This window comes from Drosophila gunungcola (genome assembly GCF_025200985.1).
Source record: "Drosophila gunungcola strain Sukarami chromosome 3L unlocalized genomic scaffold, Dgunungcola_SK_2 000005F, whole genome shotgun sequence".
Classification (NCBI taxonomy): Eukaryota; Metazoa; Arthropoda; class Insecta; order Diptera; family Drosophilidae; genus Drosophila; species Drosophila gunungcola.
Window position 1 is genome coordinate 4,894,185 of NW_026453180.1, and position 17,762 is coordinate 4,911,946.

General features: G+C 37.3%; 3 protein-coding genes across 21 annotated transcripts in view; 1 reads left to right on the forward strand and 2 right to left on the reverse strand.

Moving 5' to 3' along the window:
- Window positions 1-1,362: 1,362 nt before the first annotated feature.
- The window catches only part of LOC128259019 (klarsicht protein), a 123,409-nt gene continuing 107,009 nt past the window's right edge, over window positions 1,363-17,762 (forward strand). For 7 of the 11 annotated variants that reach the window (XM_052991089.1, XM_052991097.1, XM_052991098.1 and 4 more), the window contains exon 1: window positions 1,363-2,088. The gene's annotated coding sequence lies outside the window, so the exon portion shown is untranslated. Of the gene's footprint in view, window positions 2,089-13,714; window positions 13,755-17,762 lie in introns of those variants that run through there. The other 4 variants (XM_052991091.1, XM_052991092.1, XM_052991095.1 and 1 more) reach the window with 4 other exon arrangements.
- Window positions 13,883-17,762, reverse strand: part of LOC128259048 (uncharacterized) — a 367,779-nt gene continuing 363,899 nt past the window's right edge. For all 9 annotated transcript variants that reach the window (XM_052991173.1, XM_052991170.1, XM_052991172.1 and 6 more), the window contains one exon: window positions 13,883-14,910. In XM_052991173.1, coding sequence (XP_052847133.1) covers window positions 14,254-14,829 — 576 coding nt within the window. In that variant the 5' untranslated portion in view covers window positions 14,830-14,910 and the 3' untranslated portion in view covers window positions 13,883-14,253. The remainder of the gene's footprint in view (window positions 14,911-17,762) is intronic.
- Window positions 15,730-16,459, reverse strand: LOC128259052 (eukaryotic translation initiation factor 5A-like). The gene has a single exon (XM_052991183.1). It carries the CDS (start codon window positions 16,309-16,311, stop codon window positions 15,820-15,822), a length of 492 nt encoding a protein of 163 aa, XP_052847143.1. The 5' UTR covers window positions 16,312-16,459; the 3' UTR covers window positions 15,730-15,819.

Here is a 17,762-nt window from a genome sequence, read left to right on the forward strand (position 1 = left end):
GACTTTTATGGCTGTTTAGAGATTTTATAATATTAGAAACTATATACATACATACATGAGATAAATAAGCCCAAACATTTTCGTAAATTATTTACATACTCTTGACACTTTAACACTACAATTAACAAAACACACGACTAACCAACTTTAGTCCCTCAAACATTTTTCGGCTAATTCTGGCTTGGAACACGATCCCAATCCCATCCTGCGGAAATTTTGGAGAGCGGAAATTGTCTCTCTGTAGTAGCCCTTGGAGAGAAACAAATCGAACATTGTGAAATTTAGTGTCTTTACACTTTAAAGAGAATATATACAAAATAAACGAATTAATTAAGAATTGTGAATGTAGAACGCTATAGCTAAGCCTCACTCAAACACTCAACACGGACTCAAGTTCAGATACAGATACAGATACAAAGGCATATACACAAATTCACAGATGCGGATGCATATAAATTATGATAATTACATACTCTCGTAAATACGCCTAAAAGGATAAACGTGTAGTAATCTACAGCCACAACAAACAATTACAAATAAATGTCTATATATAAAACATGATTTAATATGCGCGATATGCGTGTATCATTATATACTTAAATGTATTTGTGTATATGGAAACAAACGCTATCAAAGTAAAAAAAATTATAAAAAACTTACAAATGGAAAGAACAACAAAAGAAAGACAAACAAAAAACGACAACAAATAACAAATACAAAACACAAAATTATCAAAAAACATTTGAAAATGCTTTTTTTCTAAATAATTAAGGGGAGTTTACCTAATATTGAAGGAGTACTATTCATCCAAATAAAAAAACGGTATAGAAAAATTTAACATCCAAAAAATAATAATTTGTTATTTATAGGACTCAATCCAGAAACTTAATGTCTTTTTAAAAATCGGTATTCGATGAGTCAAAACAAAAAATTTTTTAAATATCAACTTGGAAATAGGAATAAAGTTGACTGGAGTAAATTGTAAATTATTATAACGCAAAAAAGCTTTTCATCAAAAAATATTTTAAGTTAATTTAAAAACAAATGTTTTTGAAGAATCAGAAATATTACTTTTTAGGATGAAGTTGATTTCAAAAAAGAGTTAAGTAAAATTTTGTTAATATTTAATTTTTATTTTATTTATTTAAATGTTTAATTTTATAAAATTTATAAGATCTTAAAATAGGAGTTTCTGTAGGTGTTAATTTTTTCCAGTGTACAGAGGTTTGTGGCACGGGTTGTGGGCACCGTCTAGTTACCGAAGTTCTGAACCAAACACTGAGATTTTGGGTGGCTTCGCCAGCGTGCTCTGGTCACTCTGATTTTGTCGGTAGAAGTGTTTTCCGACTTTGCCACGGCGGTCACTCTAAATTTTATTTTTGTTGCGGGAGGTTTGCGGCGCGCGTGCGAAGCAAATTTAATAAAATTTGCGACATGGTAAACAAATAATTAATTAATAATCATTTATTCAACAATGATAAACGGATAAAAGCGCGCCGAAAAAGGATAAAGGCAATAATCAAGGCCAGAAATTGATTAGTGTTTAATTGTTCAGGTTTTCAACGTACTCGTCGGGGTCTTAAATCGTGTTATATGTTGTTTGTACAAGTAAATTGCCACAATTCAGCCGCTTAAAAGTGCCAAAAAGAGCCAGAATAAAAAATATTTGGCTAAAAGAAATAAGCGAAAAAAAGGAAGCAACGGAAATTCGGAAATTTTACTCTCGCTCTCTTTCCCATCCTCTCCATGTGTGTGCGTGTGCATGCGAGTGTTGGCGTCGCTAAAAAGTGCATGTGAAAAATATTAAGGAAGCCGAAATAAAGGAAGGCCAAAAAGTTAATAAAGGCAAACATAGTGAGGAAATTGCTGAAAAAACAGCCCAAAGAAGGCCCTTTACATAAAAATAAGTTTTGATTTGAAAAACGCAGCCAACTGCAGTACACTTGAATATGCCGCTGCATGTGTGTATGTAGTGTAGAGCAGAAGCAAAAAAAAAAACAGTTTTTGCAGCCGGGATACAAATTCCAATTGGAAACTAAAGGAGCAGAAAAGTCTCATTTGGCGCATGCGTGGCTGCCAACAATAAAAGTGAGAATGTGATATCTAAGTAACTTTATGTAAAAAAAACAATGATAAAAAATAAGGAGAATGTTTCGCTTTATTTCTTTTCGCCTCTCTTCTTGATCACTATGCTACATGTGTGTGTGTGTGTTTTCTTCTATTTTGTTCTTGAGTTCTTATTCTCTTCTTCTTGGCCAGTTACTTTTATTCTTTGTCTTTCTTCTTGTCTCTCTGCTTCTTTCTTTTAACTGCAATTTGTGCAGTCAGCAAGTGTGAGTGCGACAAAGAGAGAACGATCGCTTGTTTCTTTTTAACCACCCACTCCCCTTCCCCCAACTTTTCCCTTCCTTCCACCTTTTCCCTCCAATTCCCAGTGTTGTGTTGGTGCTTTTTGCTATCAACCGTTATGTTTCGATTGCGATTTCGTAATAACTGCGCTAATATTGGCTCTCTCCCGCTCTTCTTCTCTCTCGCCTTTCTACTCTCTTCTGTGTGTTTGTAACTGTGGTTTTGGATTGTTGTTTTTTTTTTATTGATGTGCGTGGGTTGATTTTTACTTATCTATCAGTCGGTTTTTTTTTTTGATATCGGTAAAGTGCAGACAACAGGAAAGTAAGCAATACAAAAAAAGTTATGGAAAGTGGGATTGTCGTGTGCACAAAAAAGAAAAGCGTGTAACATAACCGAAGAGAGATTTTTTTTTGCATAATATGTATAAAATCTTTTTTGTTTGTTTTTTAAAACAATAAAATCACATTGTTTTACCTAATTACCTATTAAAGTTTCTTAAAGTGCCTAATTTAGGGATCCTTTTTTGAGTATTTCTCTCATCACCACTTCAGTTTCCATCGCACTTTTTATAAACAAATTTTGAAAGAGAGTCTTTCGTTTGTCATCTTATTTATTTATATTGCATTCCACTGCAGAGATAACAAATTTTCCACTTTCGTAGGCGACACTTGAACAGGGTTTTCTATGGCCTTTTCCACAACTATTTCCTCGCTTTGCACTTAACTGAAAATGTAGTTTTTATTTATTGATTTCCATACTGCATTCGTCTCGCACGCTTTCCCGGTTTCCCGCTCGCCCACTCGCTGACCTGCTGACCCAGCGGAAAATGGAAAATCGTTTAAGGCAACATTTTAGTGCCCTCTTCATAGATTTCCCACAGACCCCCCAACCTCTCCACCCACCAGTTTTCCCCCTTTTCCTTGGGGCGGGGTTAAGGCGATGCCTTGGAGCAGATTAAATGCGCGTCTTAATGCGATTTGCATTCGTCTTTTCCCCCAGTTTTCCTTCGATTATGTACCCCCCTCTTACTATATCGTGCCTGGTTTGGGGTCAGCGACTGGGAAATCTAATTGAGGAAATTCATATTATTTTCCACTCGCGCCGCTCGGCTCTTTCATTTTCATTTTCCCGGCTTGACCCCAAAGTGTTTTGGCTTTTAACGCTCACGTGCCGAGTCTCTGTGGGCCAAAATAAAAATCCCATCTCATGTGCGTGGCCAATTTTGGCCAGTCTTTGCGGTCTCTAAGCCGTGTTTCTTCCCCCTGTGAGATAAGCGTGTTAATGGCTCATTAGTAGTGGGATGGTTTAGGTCAGTTTAGAGCCAAATTGCCTAACCGAAGGCACAAAACCGAAGACCTAACGAGTTTTTAGGCCCAATCTGTCTTCCACACTCTTCGCGGCTCAGAAATATGTTAAAGAAATTAAATACAAATCATCTAGCAGGAAGTCGGAAATTATAGAAATTGTTTAAGTAAACTAAACAAAATTTCCAGAGAATGATTGTCAATATTTAATCTATAATTTTCGAATTCGGATAACACAATGGAGTGCATTCCAAACTCTTTCCTCTAACTGTTTTCCTGTAATTTTTTGTAAGCCAAATTAAGGTCAGAAAAGTGTTGTTGTTTCTTGGAAAAAAATAGAGCATGGCATAAGAAGTTTTGCCAGATCATCTCAAAGACTTCTTGATTTTTTTTTTTTATTTTGAAACTTATTTGGGATTGAAACATTAAAAGTGAGGTTTATGTGTATTTCTTTAATGATAGCTCATATTTCTTAGAAGATTCTTAAGGAAATCCAACATTTTTATTTTTAAATCTTTTGGAATATAATTACTGTGTTTTTTAAAGTAATTTGTTGTCGCCTAACGTTCCCGCTCTTTAGTTTGGTTACATTTTCACAAAATTCGACTCAGGGAAAAATAAAAAAATTTAAACCCTAATGGAATATTCAAATTTATTTTTCATATAAAAAAAAAAGATTCCATTTTCATATCCAGTATGCTTTTTTTGGAAAATAGTGTTCGAAGAAAATTGCGAGCTTTTCCATCATTTTGTAACTAGTATATTTATGCACACCCAGTTCCCTGGCACACTTCTGATATTTATCTTGCTGTGTTTGCTCCCATTTGTGATGTTTAACCCACCCTTTATTGCATTAAATGCACACCCCATTCATTGCAATCATCCCCCTCTGTTTTAAAAACATTATACTGTCTGTAATACTTTTGTACACTCTCTGACATTTGTTTTCCACCCGATGTAAACGCTCTTGATTCTTTCTTCTCGGTTTAATTACAACATTCCTGATCATTGATTCACTTGCTTCGGTGAACAAGCTCTCCGTCATGACCTCATCTGCAATTCCCCTTCTCAAAACGCCTGCAAACTTTTAATTAACAGTATTTTATATATACACGGTCGAATTTATTCCGCAACATTTCCTGCTCTAAATAGATTTTTCCAGCACAAAATCTGAAATTACAGAAATTATTTCGGAAATCGTTCGGTACTCTGCTTTTAATTTTCACTAAGTGATCGCACTTTGCATTTCAGATTTTGCAATCGTCTGTCTGTCCAAGTTCTGAAAACATTTAATCTTCAAGCAATTGTAGCTCTTCTTGTTTATTGTTGTTTGTTCCACGTTATTCTGCCAATATGGATTGACCTCCTTTTGATTTGTTTACAACCAGCGGAAAATGGAGGGTTAATGGGGGAGGGTTGAAGGGGGCGGCAATTGATGGCTGCGTCTGGAGGTCTTGTGTTTTTGTAGAAGGTGTAAAATGAAAAGCGAAACGTTTACCTGGTAATTTCGGTTGCAGCCATTATTTTTGTTATAGCTTTTGCCTTGGTTTGGTTTTCCCCATTATGAAATAGTTTTTGTTGCAAAAAAAAATTATTGTTTAAGTATCTGTAGAATAAAAATGCTGTAAAATGGATTATTATAAGTTTGAAATAAGGTGTTTTACTGGAAGAATCATGTTTTTATATTTCCTCAGTCTAAACATTAGTTTTTCTTCACCTTTTGGATTGTTTTGATTGGATTTGATAAATGAATCTAGATCTAATTGACGTGTGTCAAGATCATAAAAATCTTTTCAATTTGTTGTTCAATCTGAAATGAAGATTTCCCCCTTCCCTTTTCCCAGCGCGTAACTTTTACTTTTTTCTGTATTTTCGGTGTCCAAATATTGACCTCACTCCCTTGTCTTCTGCCTTCTTCTTTTTGAGTTTTCCCGAAAAAATCTTTTTCCCCTTAACGATGTCCGCATTGTTTGCAGCTCATTAATTTTCCAAAGGTTTTTCTCTCAATTTTCTCCGTCTCTTTGATTTGTTATCTGCATTTCCGCATCAAGTTTGTGTTTTTCTCCTCAGCTTCTTTTGACGCACACAAACATGCAACTGTTTGTTGCATGTTTTTCTGGCCGAAAGCAGGGGTCGGGAAGTAGGAAAAACACGCCTACAAATTATGTCAAACTATCTGTAAACGAAAATCTCATTTGGCCACTGTGTCAGCTGCTGAAGTCAATCATTAGCCAGCCGCTAATTAATGTCCATCTTTTTCAGCAGTAAATGAATTTCTTTAAATTAAACGGAAACTAATTTGTGAGTCTGAGCATTATTTATTTTGCATTCAAAATTAACCTTGAATTTGGTAGACAAAACACAAAATTTATACATCAAATTCATTGGGAACCGGTTCGCATGTTGTTCAAATAGTTTCGCATTTCTTAGCGTTTCCCGGTGGAGAAGGGGTGTGTCTTGGGGAGGTGTCCACAGATCTTGTTTGGCTTATTCACTAAGCGATTTAAGATTCTCTCGGCCGCCGCCTCTTCTCATTTTTACCACATTAAGCTGTAAAACGATTATAAAGTGGAATTTGAGACTAAATAACTTGGTATTAACATCACTCAATAGGGGCTAGTGAATGGTTAAAATGTGTGTCTATATCTAAAAATATTTTTGATAAAATGGCACAGGAGCACTGATTAACTGTAAATATTTCCTTTTTAAAAATGTACAAAATTTAATTCTTAAAAGAAAAGCAAAATTAAGAATAAAATAAATACTTAAATGTGTAAAATAATACAAATATAGTTTATGGTTAAATTAAAGTTGGTATAAAAGCAGTAAGCATTTTTGTTTTTTTTTTTCTCTTTTGTACAAACATATTTTTTGTCTTTGAGGATAAGCAAACGCTTCAAATAACTTTTTGCCAACTAAAATATTTAGGACACCAGAGATGCAAAATTCTGGCGCAATTAAAACTTATACAGCCAAACCACTTGGGCATCCTATAATTGAGGTGATTAACTTGCGTGGAATGCCGCAGCGCCAAAAGTATCTGTGAGATACGCGAAGCTGCATTCTGAATTGATGCCAAGTCCAGAGTGACTATTTGGACTTTAGCTGTTTCGGTGTTTTCTTTTGCATCTACATCTTGCCGGAATCTTTGTGATTCTTGAATTAGGCATGGCCGCTAAGATGCATCCGCCAGATACATTTCAAAGGCGCACTGCTGCAACTGCTGTGCGTATCTAAAAATACGAGTCGAAGCCATTCCATCATGACTAGAAAACAACTCTATGAATAGACGTGGAACAAGCGCTTCGAAATGATGAAGAGCGAGAGGAATTTTTATTATCAACTCTAGAAGTGGCAGAGTAACTTGTAGAGGGGACGATCCACGCATCTATCTTCTCCAGCAGACTTAATTGTGCAGTCTTGTGTCTTCTTCTCTGTGCTCTGCCTTTTGGATTCTCGGATTTTAGTAAACCACAGAGCGATAAGCGAAGAGTTGATGGAGGGGAATACTGGAGCCGAAGCGGATTCGGTGTTATAAATAGTGCTCCAAACATGTGCGACATGCCAAGGGAATCTAAAGCGAATTGTGAGGGTCGATCTTCCTTCGCCTTTTGCCATTCTCAAAGTCAAGGATTTGATTTACGGCAATCTCCTTTTTGACAGCCCGGAATTTTTCCCTTATTGCTTGCTGTGCAGAGTGATCGGGGAAAAGAATTGCTGTCAAAGTTCTCAGCTGGAATGCATCTGATGGGGCCTGAAATTAAAGCAAATTGTGTGTGGATAGACTGGAATTACATGGTTGTGGTGGGGGAGTCATTATAGAGGGTCGAAGGGCACAGTTTATCGATAAAGGTTATTTATGGTTATTTTCAAATTGATTGAGAAAAATGAATCGGTGATCTATTAAAGGTTTTTGTCATTATACCAAAAAAAGTAAAAGTAATTTTAAGTAAATTATTTTTTTAACATTTTTAAAATGCAACTCGAGACTTTAAATTTCCCTTCTGAGCCCCAACAGTTTTGCAATGTCCTTTGCATTAATTTTATTGCAAGTCAACGCTTCCAAAAATTTATGGGTATCAATAAAATAGCTTTTAAAGTGATTGACTGACCGAATGTTTACATCCAAAAGCACTTTCTGCCGGCACTCTTAATTACCCAGGGAAACAATTAATAACGAAAAACCTGTGAACCAAAACCAACGCCACGGGCCACAAATGAACAGAGAAAACCGCAGAAAGGCCGCAGCCAAATGAGAAAAGTAAAAGTCCCACACTGACCTTTGCTAGAGGAAGAAAATGTGGTCGGAAAATTTCCGAAATTCCCACACACAAGCGGTCAAGCTTGAGCACACCCGAAGATCTCTTTGATTTTGCATTTTTTTTGCTGGCTGTCAACTGAAGAATTTTCGTTTATTTTTCGGCTTGATTTTGGCTCAAGCGAAAGTCGCCAGTCGTCGGTTGGTTTTCCTTGCTACCATTTTCAGTTATTCAGTTTTTGTGATTTAATGCGCTGCTTTTCCTCTCCACCCCGCCCATCCATCTCTTTCGTCTCCGATTTTCCTTTGGACCAGCGGAGATCCCGATTTGCATATCGCAATGCCTGATCGGCCATGGCAAATAAAAATTTATGCAATTAAGCAAATCGGATGGCGGATAACGAAATGAACCAGCGATCCTTTAGCCTGCTCCCCAAACGGGTGCCAACCGCCTCCTCCCACCTGGCTTTTTCTTCCTCCCTTTCATGTGTGGATGGAGTGTGAGCTTATCGAAAATCGCGCTTGTTGAGCATTCGATAAATGTGCTACAGTTTTGGGTTTAGCGATGAGCACGTGACACGGTAAAAACGGCAACAGAAATTTTCAAAAAGAATATATATTAACACCACATTGTTCGCCGCACAACTTTTTGTACAAAAGTATAATTTTTAAAGTCTTGTATATAAATATATATATATATATTTTAAAGATAAATTGTACCTTTTTTATACTTGATACTTGAGTTTATCTTTTTTAGAACTTGTGGCAAATACTAACATTTAATTTGTAATTTAAATTCTATATGCACTGTTTATCCGATACTTGACTTTGTCATTTATAGAGCTTATTGCCCCACCCCCTCTATATATATCGAAAACACTCCCACCTCCAGCTAATCGCATTAGTCGGGCCCTGTTTACCGTTAACCGCTAACCGCTTTGGACCCGCCGCCGGATGCCAGGAGGGCGTTACGCTTCGTCGGGCGATAGTCATCGCATAGAGATCGCTAGGCTCATAAATTAAATTGGCGAGCCTTCCAAGGCATTTGTCATGTGTGTGCGAATTTGTGTGGATTGGAATGGTGCCCCGCCCACACACCCACACACATGCAGTCGAGATACTGGGAAAGGTAACACCGTGTCCATCAATTCTTCACTTCACTTACTTCACTTCACTTTCATTTGAATTTTCGCAGGAGACTTAATTTTCCTTGAATCCGCGCGCAGTTTGTGGGTGTTTTTTAGTGGAGCACATTTTGTAGTGGATTTATTTATACTTTTATTTTGGGGGCCTGTTAATTTGCCTGCCTCGCCATGTGAAAGTTTGCTGCATGCCGCAAATTGCACCGACGTGCGAATGTTGAACTAGGAAGGGGGTATGGCTATAAGTATGGGTATTCATCCCATGGGTAGACCAAGTTGCCTTGGTCACCTGTCCCTCGGTTCCACATTCATATTTCATGGCGCTCAAGGAGCCCCCAAGGCAGGACAATGAGTCTTCGCTCCATTCGCAGTCCATAAATCCAGCAAATGAGGCAGTCCATCTTGTTACCAAAGGAGGTGGTTTGGTCAAGGGGCCTTGCTTTTGCCTTGGATAGTGCTAAGCCAAGATAATGGCCAGCTTTCAGTGCTTGTCTGGTTCGATTTAGTTGAAAAGTAAATTGAAAATTGCTGTTAGTCTGTAATGGGAGGAAAAAGAAACCAGAAATTGGTTGAGTGGGAGAGCTTAAGGGTCTTTAAACTCATTACAGAATTTAGAATTAAGTGGTTCATTGACTTTTATCTATTAGGCGAATGTATCGAGCTTGAATCTCTCAACTCAATATAGTGCGATATAGAACCAGAGTGACTAGATTATTTATATTAAAATTTCAGAAAAAAATAAATGTAATCGACAAAAAAGAGATATGATTAATATAAAGTACAGAGTACCAGGAAATACCTTTTCATATCAATCTTTAAAATGGCAGTAAATAAACATATTTTATACAACTATTGACCAACCCGTTGCCATTTTTGCAACCTTTTAGCTTCATCAAAATATTTTCTTAGACCCAGACCGGCTTCCATAATTTTTCCAAGTTACCCAAGGCGAGCATAAATCTCCCCATGGGTCCAAAGGCCCAACCCAAACCGAAACCGAAGCAGTAAACCTCCACTTAACCTCCATTTCCCATTCCCATACCCAGACCCAGACCCCACAGAAACATGAGCATAAATTGAGATTTTGCTAAACATTTGCAAAACTTATTAAGACTGACAAATGTTGACAATTGACGAATTGACGCGCGGGGCGATCGGAAAGGTAGGGAAATCTGTCAGTGGTTCAACAAGCGGTTTTGGCCCGGTCTTGTCGCTTGTTTTTCTCTTTTTGTGCGGTTTTCCTCCCCTCTTCCAAATTGGTTTGGCTGCCATTTCGGTGACATTAATTTACAGTTTGCCAATTGCGATAAAGAAAAAGAGAACAACGGCAAAACTCATTAAAGAAACACTCTGGAGATAAGCGAGGGAACCTAAAAAAAACCATTCGAAAATAACTCGCGAAGCTAAAAAGCAAACAATTTATTGACGCTATTTTTTTTTGGCAGTTTTCGTTTGCCCGCAAATTACATTTCAAAAATAGGGTTAACAAAAAATAAATGAGAAATTAAATTCGCATGTAACACAATCTGCCGATCTCAACCCAGAGATCAATTGGCACAAACAGATGCGATCATAAATTAGCAGGGAAACAATATTTTTTATTGGTTCATGCAAGAAAAGAAAGTTGAACAGGAAAGGGGAAGTATTAAAGCCGTTGCTTAACATACTCTTAAAGTTGTAAATTTGTCATTTTTTGTATGTTTTTTTAATTTGTTTTTTCTTTTTCATTCAGTTTTAAGCTGTTAATAATGGTTCAAAATTTTTTAGGGTAAAATGCAAAATGCAAGCAAACAAAATCTTGAATAAAAGTAGCGTACAAAAAACTTAAATTAAATTCAATTTATTGATTATCATAAAGAATATGTTAAAAAAAGTAAACCCGTTTTTATCACTTTTTTTTTAAATTAAATTTACTATTACATTTAATTGCGGATTTTGTAACATCATTTTAAAGGGTATTAAACTTTGCAGAAAGGGTCTCAGAGGAATCGTCCATTTATTCAAGGGAGCTCTTCCTGATTAACAAAAGGGAAGAGCAGATAAGCCGTCTTCGCACGCACACTCGCACAAAAGCGAGCATTATGCAATGATCCTCTGACCACTCTGCATTTTACTACCTCCCGTACATTTTTCTGTCCACTGGAGGAAATGAGGTGAATGCCTTCTTAGCAGGCGACAAGCAAAACAAAATCCAACAAACTGAGAAATTGAGAAGAGTGAGAGAAAGAGGAAGCGGCAGCCCAAAGTCCATAAGCAAAGCGAAATCGATATTTTTCAGGGACGTCTCCTTCCCCATGCTTAAAAACCCCCCTGCCTTCCTCAATTTCCTTCAATTTTTATGCTCTTTCCTTAGTTTTCTTCTTTTTGCACTTGAAAAGAACTCATTATTTTATTCGGTTGATTTAAAAGATATATATTAAAAAAATACCAGATACCAAAATATGTTTAATATATTTACTTATACTTATTTAAGAAGCATACTAAAAAGATGATTGGTACATTTATATTTCGTCATTTTTGTTTCGCTTGAAAATATATGATCAGTAATTTTGGTCGGAAAAGAAAATGGTTAACATACTACCCTTATTTATTTCCCAGTGTACTTCTGGTTGTTTCCAATGTGGTTTCAACAATTGTGTGCTCATTCAGAGAGGGTGACGTTTAAAGGGGGCGGAGTGGGTGTGGGTAAAAGGAACAGGAGAGCAGTGGTAAGTGGCAAACCAGGGTATGACTAGTTTCAAACTGGGTGGTGACTCACCAACAGAACATTTGCCACCAGCTTGCAGTTCTCGGTGCACTCGTACTCGTATCCGTATCCGTAGCTGAGTGTGTGGTGCTGTTTTATTTCGTATCTTGTGGTTTCGGTGGTGCTACATTTGCCGCTGACACACGTGAAGCCACATCAATCCGTCAGCCGACTTTTGCACTTAAACGTGTCGCTTTGGTTTGCCCTCTTCATTGGCTAAAATGGTGGATAAAGCGAATATCATGAAAAACCCAAGTAATTGAAATTTACTTACTTTTTTGTAGATCTATTTTAAAATATTTTATATGTACTAAAAGTATGTATATTCCACAGTAAAGTATTCATTTCTTATTGCCTATTAAAAGAAACATTTTCATAAAACCTTTTTATTAATGATTTCAATTCAATTTTTTATTTTATTGACAAAGCTTTCTTGTTAAAAACCCATATAATTTATTGCTAACACTATAATAACAATTTTAATAAATCTGATATTTTACTGCACTATTTATCTCCATTTGGAATTCCTTGTGAATTCTTAACTATCCAACAAGTCCACTCTTTAACCCAAGTTTACTTTCACATTTATAGTTTGGTCCCCCTTATAATTTCCTGACGCTCAAGAACATAAACCTGCTGCAAGTTATCGCCCAATCTTTAGCTCGTTCATGGACTTTTCCTCTTTCCCAAAGCCATCAACTTGGATTACTATACTCTGCTCCTCCCTGGAGGCGATACTCAATTACGTGCACTTGTCACAGAATCCAGAATACAGATGGTTCTGCGGGGATAATGACGATCACTTAGCACATGATCCATTCCGTAGCTAGTTAGTTAGTGACTGAAAAGTCCGCAGTCATCGCGCGGCAACCGATGATTAGCCGCCAGGCATAAATTCTTAGCTTTATCTCGGAGATTGCGTAACGGCTTTTCGTGAGGTTTTCCCAGCTTTTCCACTCCTGAGAGTGTGTGAGCCATAAATGGCAAGCACTAATTGCTTGGCCCGCTCATAAAAAGTGGAAATAAAGAGCGCAGGGGCGGAGATGCATTATCGTTAAAACAAATGTTCGATTTTAGTCTCCGGGCGAATGCAAATATATAGGTATAAAAAAAGAGGGGAAAGCCAATCGATCCATCGATCGGTCGTTCGTCGTTCATCGAAATCATCGGTCAGGCCCTTAGCCTCGGGCTCAACACTTGTTTTCAGTTTTCAGTTTTTTGTTTTGTTTTTTTTTTATGGGAAAGCATAAGATTGCATAAGTAGGACAACAGGGCGGGGTCCTCGATTGGGGAATTTGGGTTACCAAAACAGAGGGGAAAATGGAGAAAAAATGCCTGAGAAGGAGTAATTTATGCTGAGAACTTAAAGTTATTTTGTGGTAACACATCGCTGACCCATTTAAGTTTTTGTGTGTAGGTGGAAATAACAAATTCTCCATTTTAAATGTCACAAAAATGTCACACGAATCGACTTCCCCTGGCGCCTTCTCTTTTCCCAAAACGTGTGAGCAAATGTGTTTAATGCCACGCCCCCGGGCCACCTATACACCCGCCCACCCCTTGATCTCGCCCAGAAAATGCAATTAAATTCTCCGAAAGCTGGAAATTGCCTCGAGTTGCAGTGTTTTCGATTTGGTCTGCGCTTTTGGACTCGTTTTAGGTGTGGAAAATGACACATTTTGAATTAAGACATTTTTAGGAAGGGGTTCTGCGACGGGAGTTTGGTTGCGGAGCGCAAAGATAGCGAATTCCTTCGGGGGAATTCGAATTTATTTATAGGTCGTGTGGGTCTGATAGAGCTAATAATTTTTAATGTATATGTTAAGGAGGGAAAATGTTGTTGTGTACTTATTTCTTTGTAAAATGTAATTCATATTGCTGATTTTATTAATTTATTTGTTTTTCTTTCCAGGTATGTTGAAGACGACTAACGTTTGATGAATAGAAATGGCGTAAGAAAAATCACTTTGAACTTCCTCTTTTAAATAGTTATATATATCCTAAATTGACCCCCGTCGATTTCCTCAGCCAGAAAAATGTTTTCCCTTTTGCATTTCCCAACGTTTTAGATGGAAGCGCAGGCGGATTAAAGAGCGGCTAATTATGCACACGTAGGCCGGATATGGACACAGTAATCCGTATGCTAATCGAATGTAGCTGCGGTCAGTCTCGAACCATCTATGGAGTGTACGAAGCATTAGTTAACTAACTAAGCTTTGAAAAATTAGGATGCATATCAAATTGAATCAAGTTTACAAGCCAATCCAATAGATTAAATTTATAACCACCCACTCTCAAAGTAAACGTAGTTTTTTACTAAAGAAACATTAAATTCATTTCTTTTATAATCGAAAATTTAGTTTTTGGTTGTTTGCTCACAAAGTTTCGTGATAATTAAATGCAGTATTAATAGGAAAATGAACATGTTGGTTCCTGTTATTCACTTTTTTTTCAAAATCGAACAAAAACGGATCTAGTTTTCTTCAACTTGTTGGATGATTTTTTGATATGTGGTGGTATGCGAAAGGGATCGGGGGGCAGGCGCAAACGACGGCGATGCAGTGCCTCCAGGGCCAGTTCCTTGTACTTCTGCTTGCGTCCCCTGTCCATCCTTTTCCACAAGTCATTGGCCAATGCCTGAAGCCGCACGAGATCCTTGAATCCCAGCCTGCGAATGTTCAGCTGCTGATCTGGTTGAAAGCCGTGTTTTCTTCGCTCCTGTGAGATTACGAGATCGTAATATCCCTCGTACATTTCCCGCACGAAATTCTGAAAGGCCGATGTGTCTGCCTGCATTATTAACTTCCGGTTTTTCTGGTGCTCCAAAGTGCTTGGCGAGAAAGCCACATGGCGGCTTATAGATGGAATCAACAATCGTTTGGGCCTCCTGCCCCTTTGCAAACTCAAAAAAGTCTGCAGACTCCGACTACTAACGGGAATTTCACGAAAAACGCTGTCCTGTGACCTTCTAGGTGGATCTGTAAGGGAGTCTATTACAAGCCAAAGATTTTTCCAGAACTGGGGCATTTTTGACTGTGGGTTGGGTTATCCAGCTCCAGTGAAAGGACCCGCATGGCCAGCTGCTCTACAGTGGTCCCCTCGTTACATCTGTAATTTAATTTTGTATCTTTATTTTGTTCTACAATTTTGGTCTTTGCAAATTATATCAAAATTCAATAAATGAATTGATGATCATTGTTTAAGACAAAATTAAAAACTTAATACGAATAAATGATTCAATTTAAACCCCATTACCCGCAGAATAACTGTAGGATATATAGAATGACAAAGATTAATTGACAACGATGTTTGTTATTGCATTGGTCATCTATAGACGTTAGATTGAATTGCTTGCTTAAATAAATTCAATCCACTAATTAAAACAATAAATTACAATTAATAGTCTACAAAAGATTAATTAAAACCATGAATTCTGTTTAACTTTAATGGTCATCGCCAAATTTCAGTTTTTCATTAAAAATTATGGCTACTGATAAAAAAAACAGTCAATTTAACTGCTTGGGTATAATTGAGTATAAAATCTATATACTTTTCATCCAGGGCGGTTTTTAGTTCTTTTAAATATCAAAACATTCCTTTTTCTTTTTCATCTAACTATTTTTGACGTTACATTTAGTATGAAAAACAACATTTTGAATTCAATAGCCGGATATATGTTTTAATATTCAATTTTTTTAATCAATGCAGTTACCACTCCGTTTTAGGATACCTTAGTTATATAAAACCCGCGTATAAAACCCAATGAAATTGACAGTATATCGCATCTAGAGTTTTATTTATTGTGTTTGGTGTTTTATCTAAATACCACTCCGCACCGTCCACACCTTCAATGCAGTTATCATTCCGTTTTAGGATACCTAAGTTAAATAAAACCCGCGTATAAAACCCAATGAAATTGACAATATATCGGATCTAGAGTTTTATTTATTGTGTTTGGTGTTTTATCTAAATACCACTCCGCACCGTCCACACCTTCGTTAGTCCCCTTGTCCGCCTTCATCCTCCTCCCTTGTCCAATCCCGTATTGTTCTTCATCGCAATGACGCATTCCTCACCACAGGCCGTCAAAACAGTCAGGAGGAGGTCCTTGCCACCGTCGAATTCAGAGCGTAGAGATCCACCCAATTCTCCGTCCGGAACCCTTAGATCCTCGCGTATTTCCCCATCATCACCCATCAGAGTGACGAAACCATCGTCACTGACATCGGTTAGCTGGTATTCCTCGCGCTTCACATGCGGCACATCCATGTTGTGGGTGGAGGGGCAGATGTCCTCGTACTTCTTCTGGGTAAAAATATCTACGCCCACTAGATGGACCTTGGCATGGCCGTGTTTACCCGTCTTTGAGGTGGACATATCCACGATCTTGCAGGGACGTCCCTTCAGCATGACAAAACCATTCTTTCGCAATGCCGAGCACTGCATCGGAAAGGTCTTCGACGCTCCCGAGTCCACGGCATCGAACTGGGCATCGTCATCATCTGCCATGACTAGGGCTTGTTGTTAATAATTTTTATTTATGTTTTACTTTTTGTACTCCTTCTTCTTTGAAAAATAGAAAAAAAAAGGTTTTAACTTTCCTGTCCGCTTGGTTGTTTGTAACTGAACTCGAAGCTGTTGGGCACTTGCCTAGAATACGTTTTTAAATGAAATGAAATTCAAAGGTTTCTTTGTGCAAAAGAAAATATAAAAATGTCAGTATAAATTCATTTCTATAAAAAAATGAATCTTCAAAGTTCTTTTTCAAAAAAATATATATAATATTAAATATTGATATTGCTAGCGTTTCCCAATTTTCTCAAATCTTTAACGATCTTCACTTATTCGTCTAAGATTTTCATTTCCATTGTGATTGTAGCAACATTATTTACAAATTCCTTAGCTCTTATCCCCATTAAGACAAACTGATCTCGACAATTTATCAAACAGAAAATCCCTCTGCCAAGCAAACCCTTGAATCAAATTAAGTAGAGATCATTAAACTTGATTCGCCCTCTCTTTCTACGGGGCGTGTCAGGGTCAGTTATGAAATCGCCTCGAATCGTTTATCAAAGTCGGTGGGTCATTCCAGCTGGGCTTGAATGAGGTGTGGCCGGTGGATAGTTCGTTGACCCACTGAGCTAGGAGTTGGACCCACACCACCAGACCAGACCAGACGGTCTGAGGTGGGCCGCCACCTGAACAAATTCAACGCTATTTGCGAATCGAACAGTTTTCCAGCTTTTCCTCGACTGTCGCTTCCCATTTGCATTTTCATTAATTTCTTGCCGCGTTCGTGTTTGCTTTATTTACCCTTTAAAAGGGGGATCGGGATTTTTTGTTTTTAACCTAAACTTAGCAAGAAAGAGTCTAATGTAGGACTAAATTTTTGTTATTCTAATAACTTTACAAAGGGTTAATTTTCTATCTATTTTTGTCTATAATTGTATTTTTTTTTTTTTAATTCTAGAGCAATAGCCTAAATGTAAGAAATCCTTTCTAAAATGTAGAAAATATTGATATTTTTTTTAGGAAATTTAGAAATCTAGAAACTACAAATTTTTTAGTCTTTGTTTGGTAAATTTCTTAATATTAGGTTAATTTTATTTTATTATCTTTTCAACCGACCATATCTTTTAGATTATTTTAAGTATTATTCTATATATAGCCTAATTGCTACGAATCAATCGCTCCACTATTTTTTCAAGCAACTATGTTATATCTTTCAGGGTATTCCGGACTTCGGTGTTAAATCTATGTGTTTCTAGTCTTTTATATATTTTTCTCGCGTCGCTTAGGCGGTGGAGGATTCTCCTCTGCTTTTTGCCGGCGATCAGCCTCCACCTCGCACCCCCTCTGTAATTTTTTTATTTTAACTGTCTGTGCGGATCATTTTGAATTGACAGCAGCTCGTTTTGCTTCCTTGTTTGCCAATTGCATTGGCAAACGACTTGAAAGCA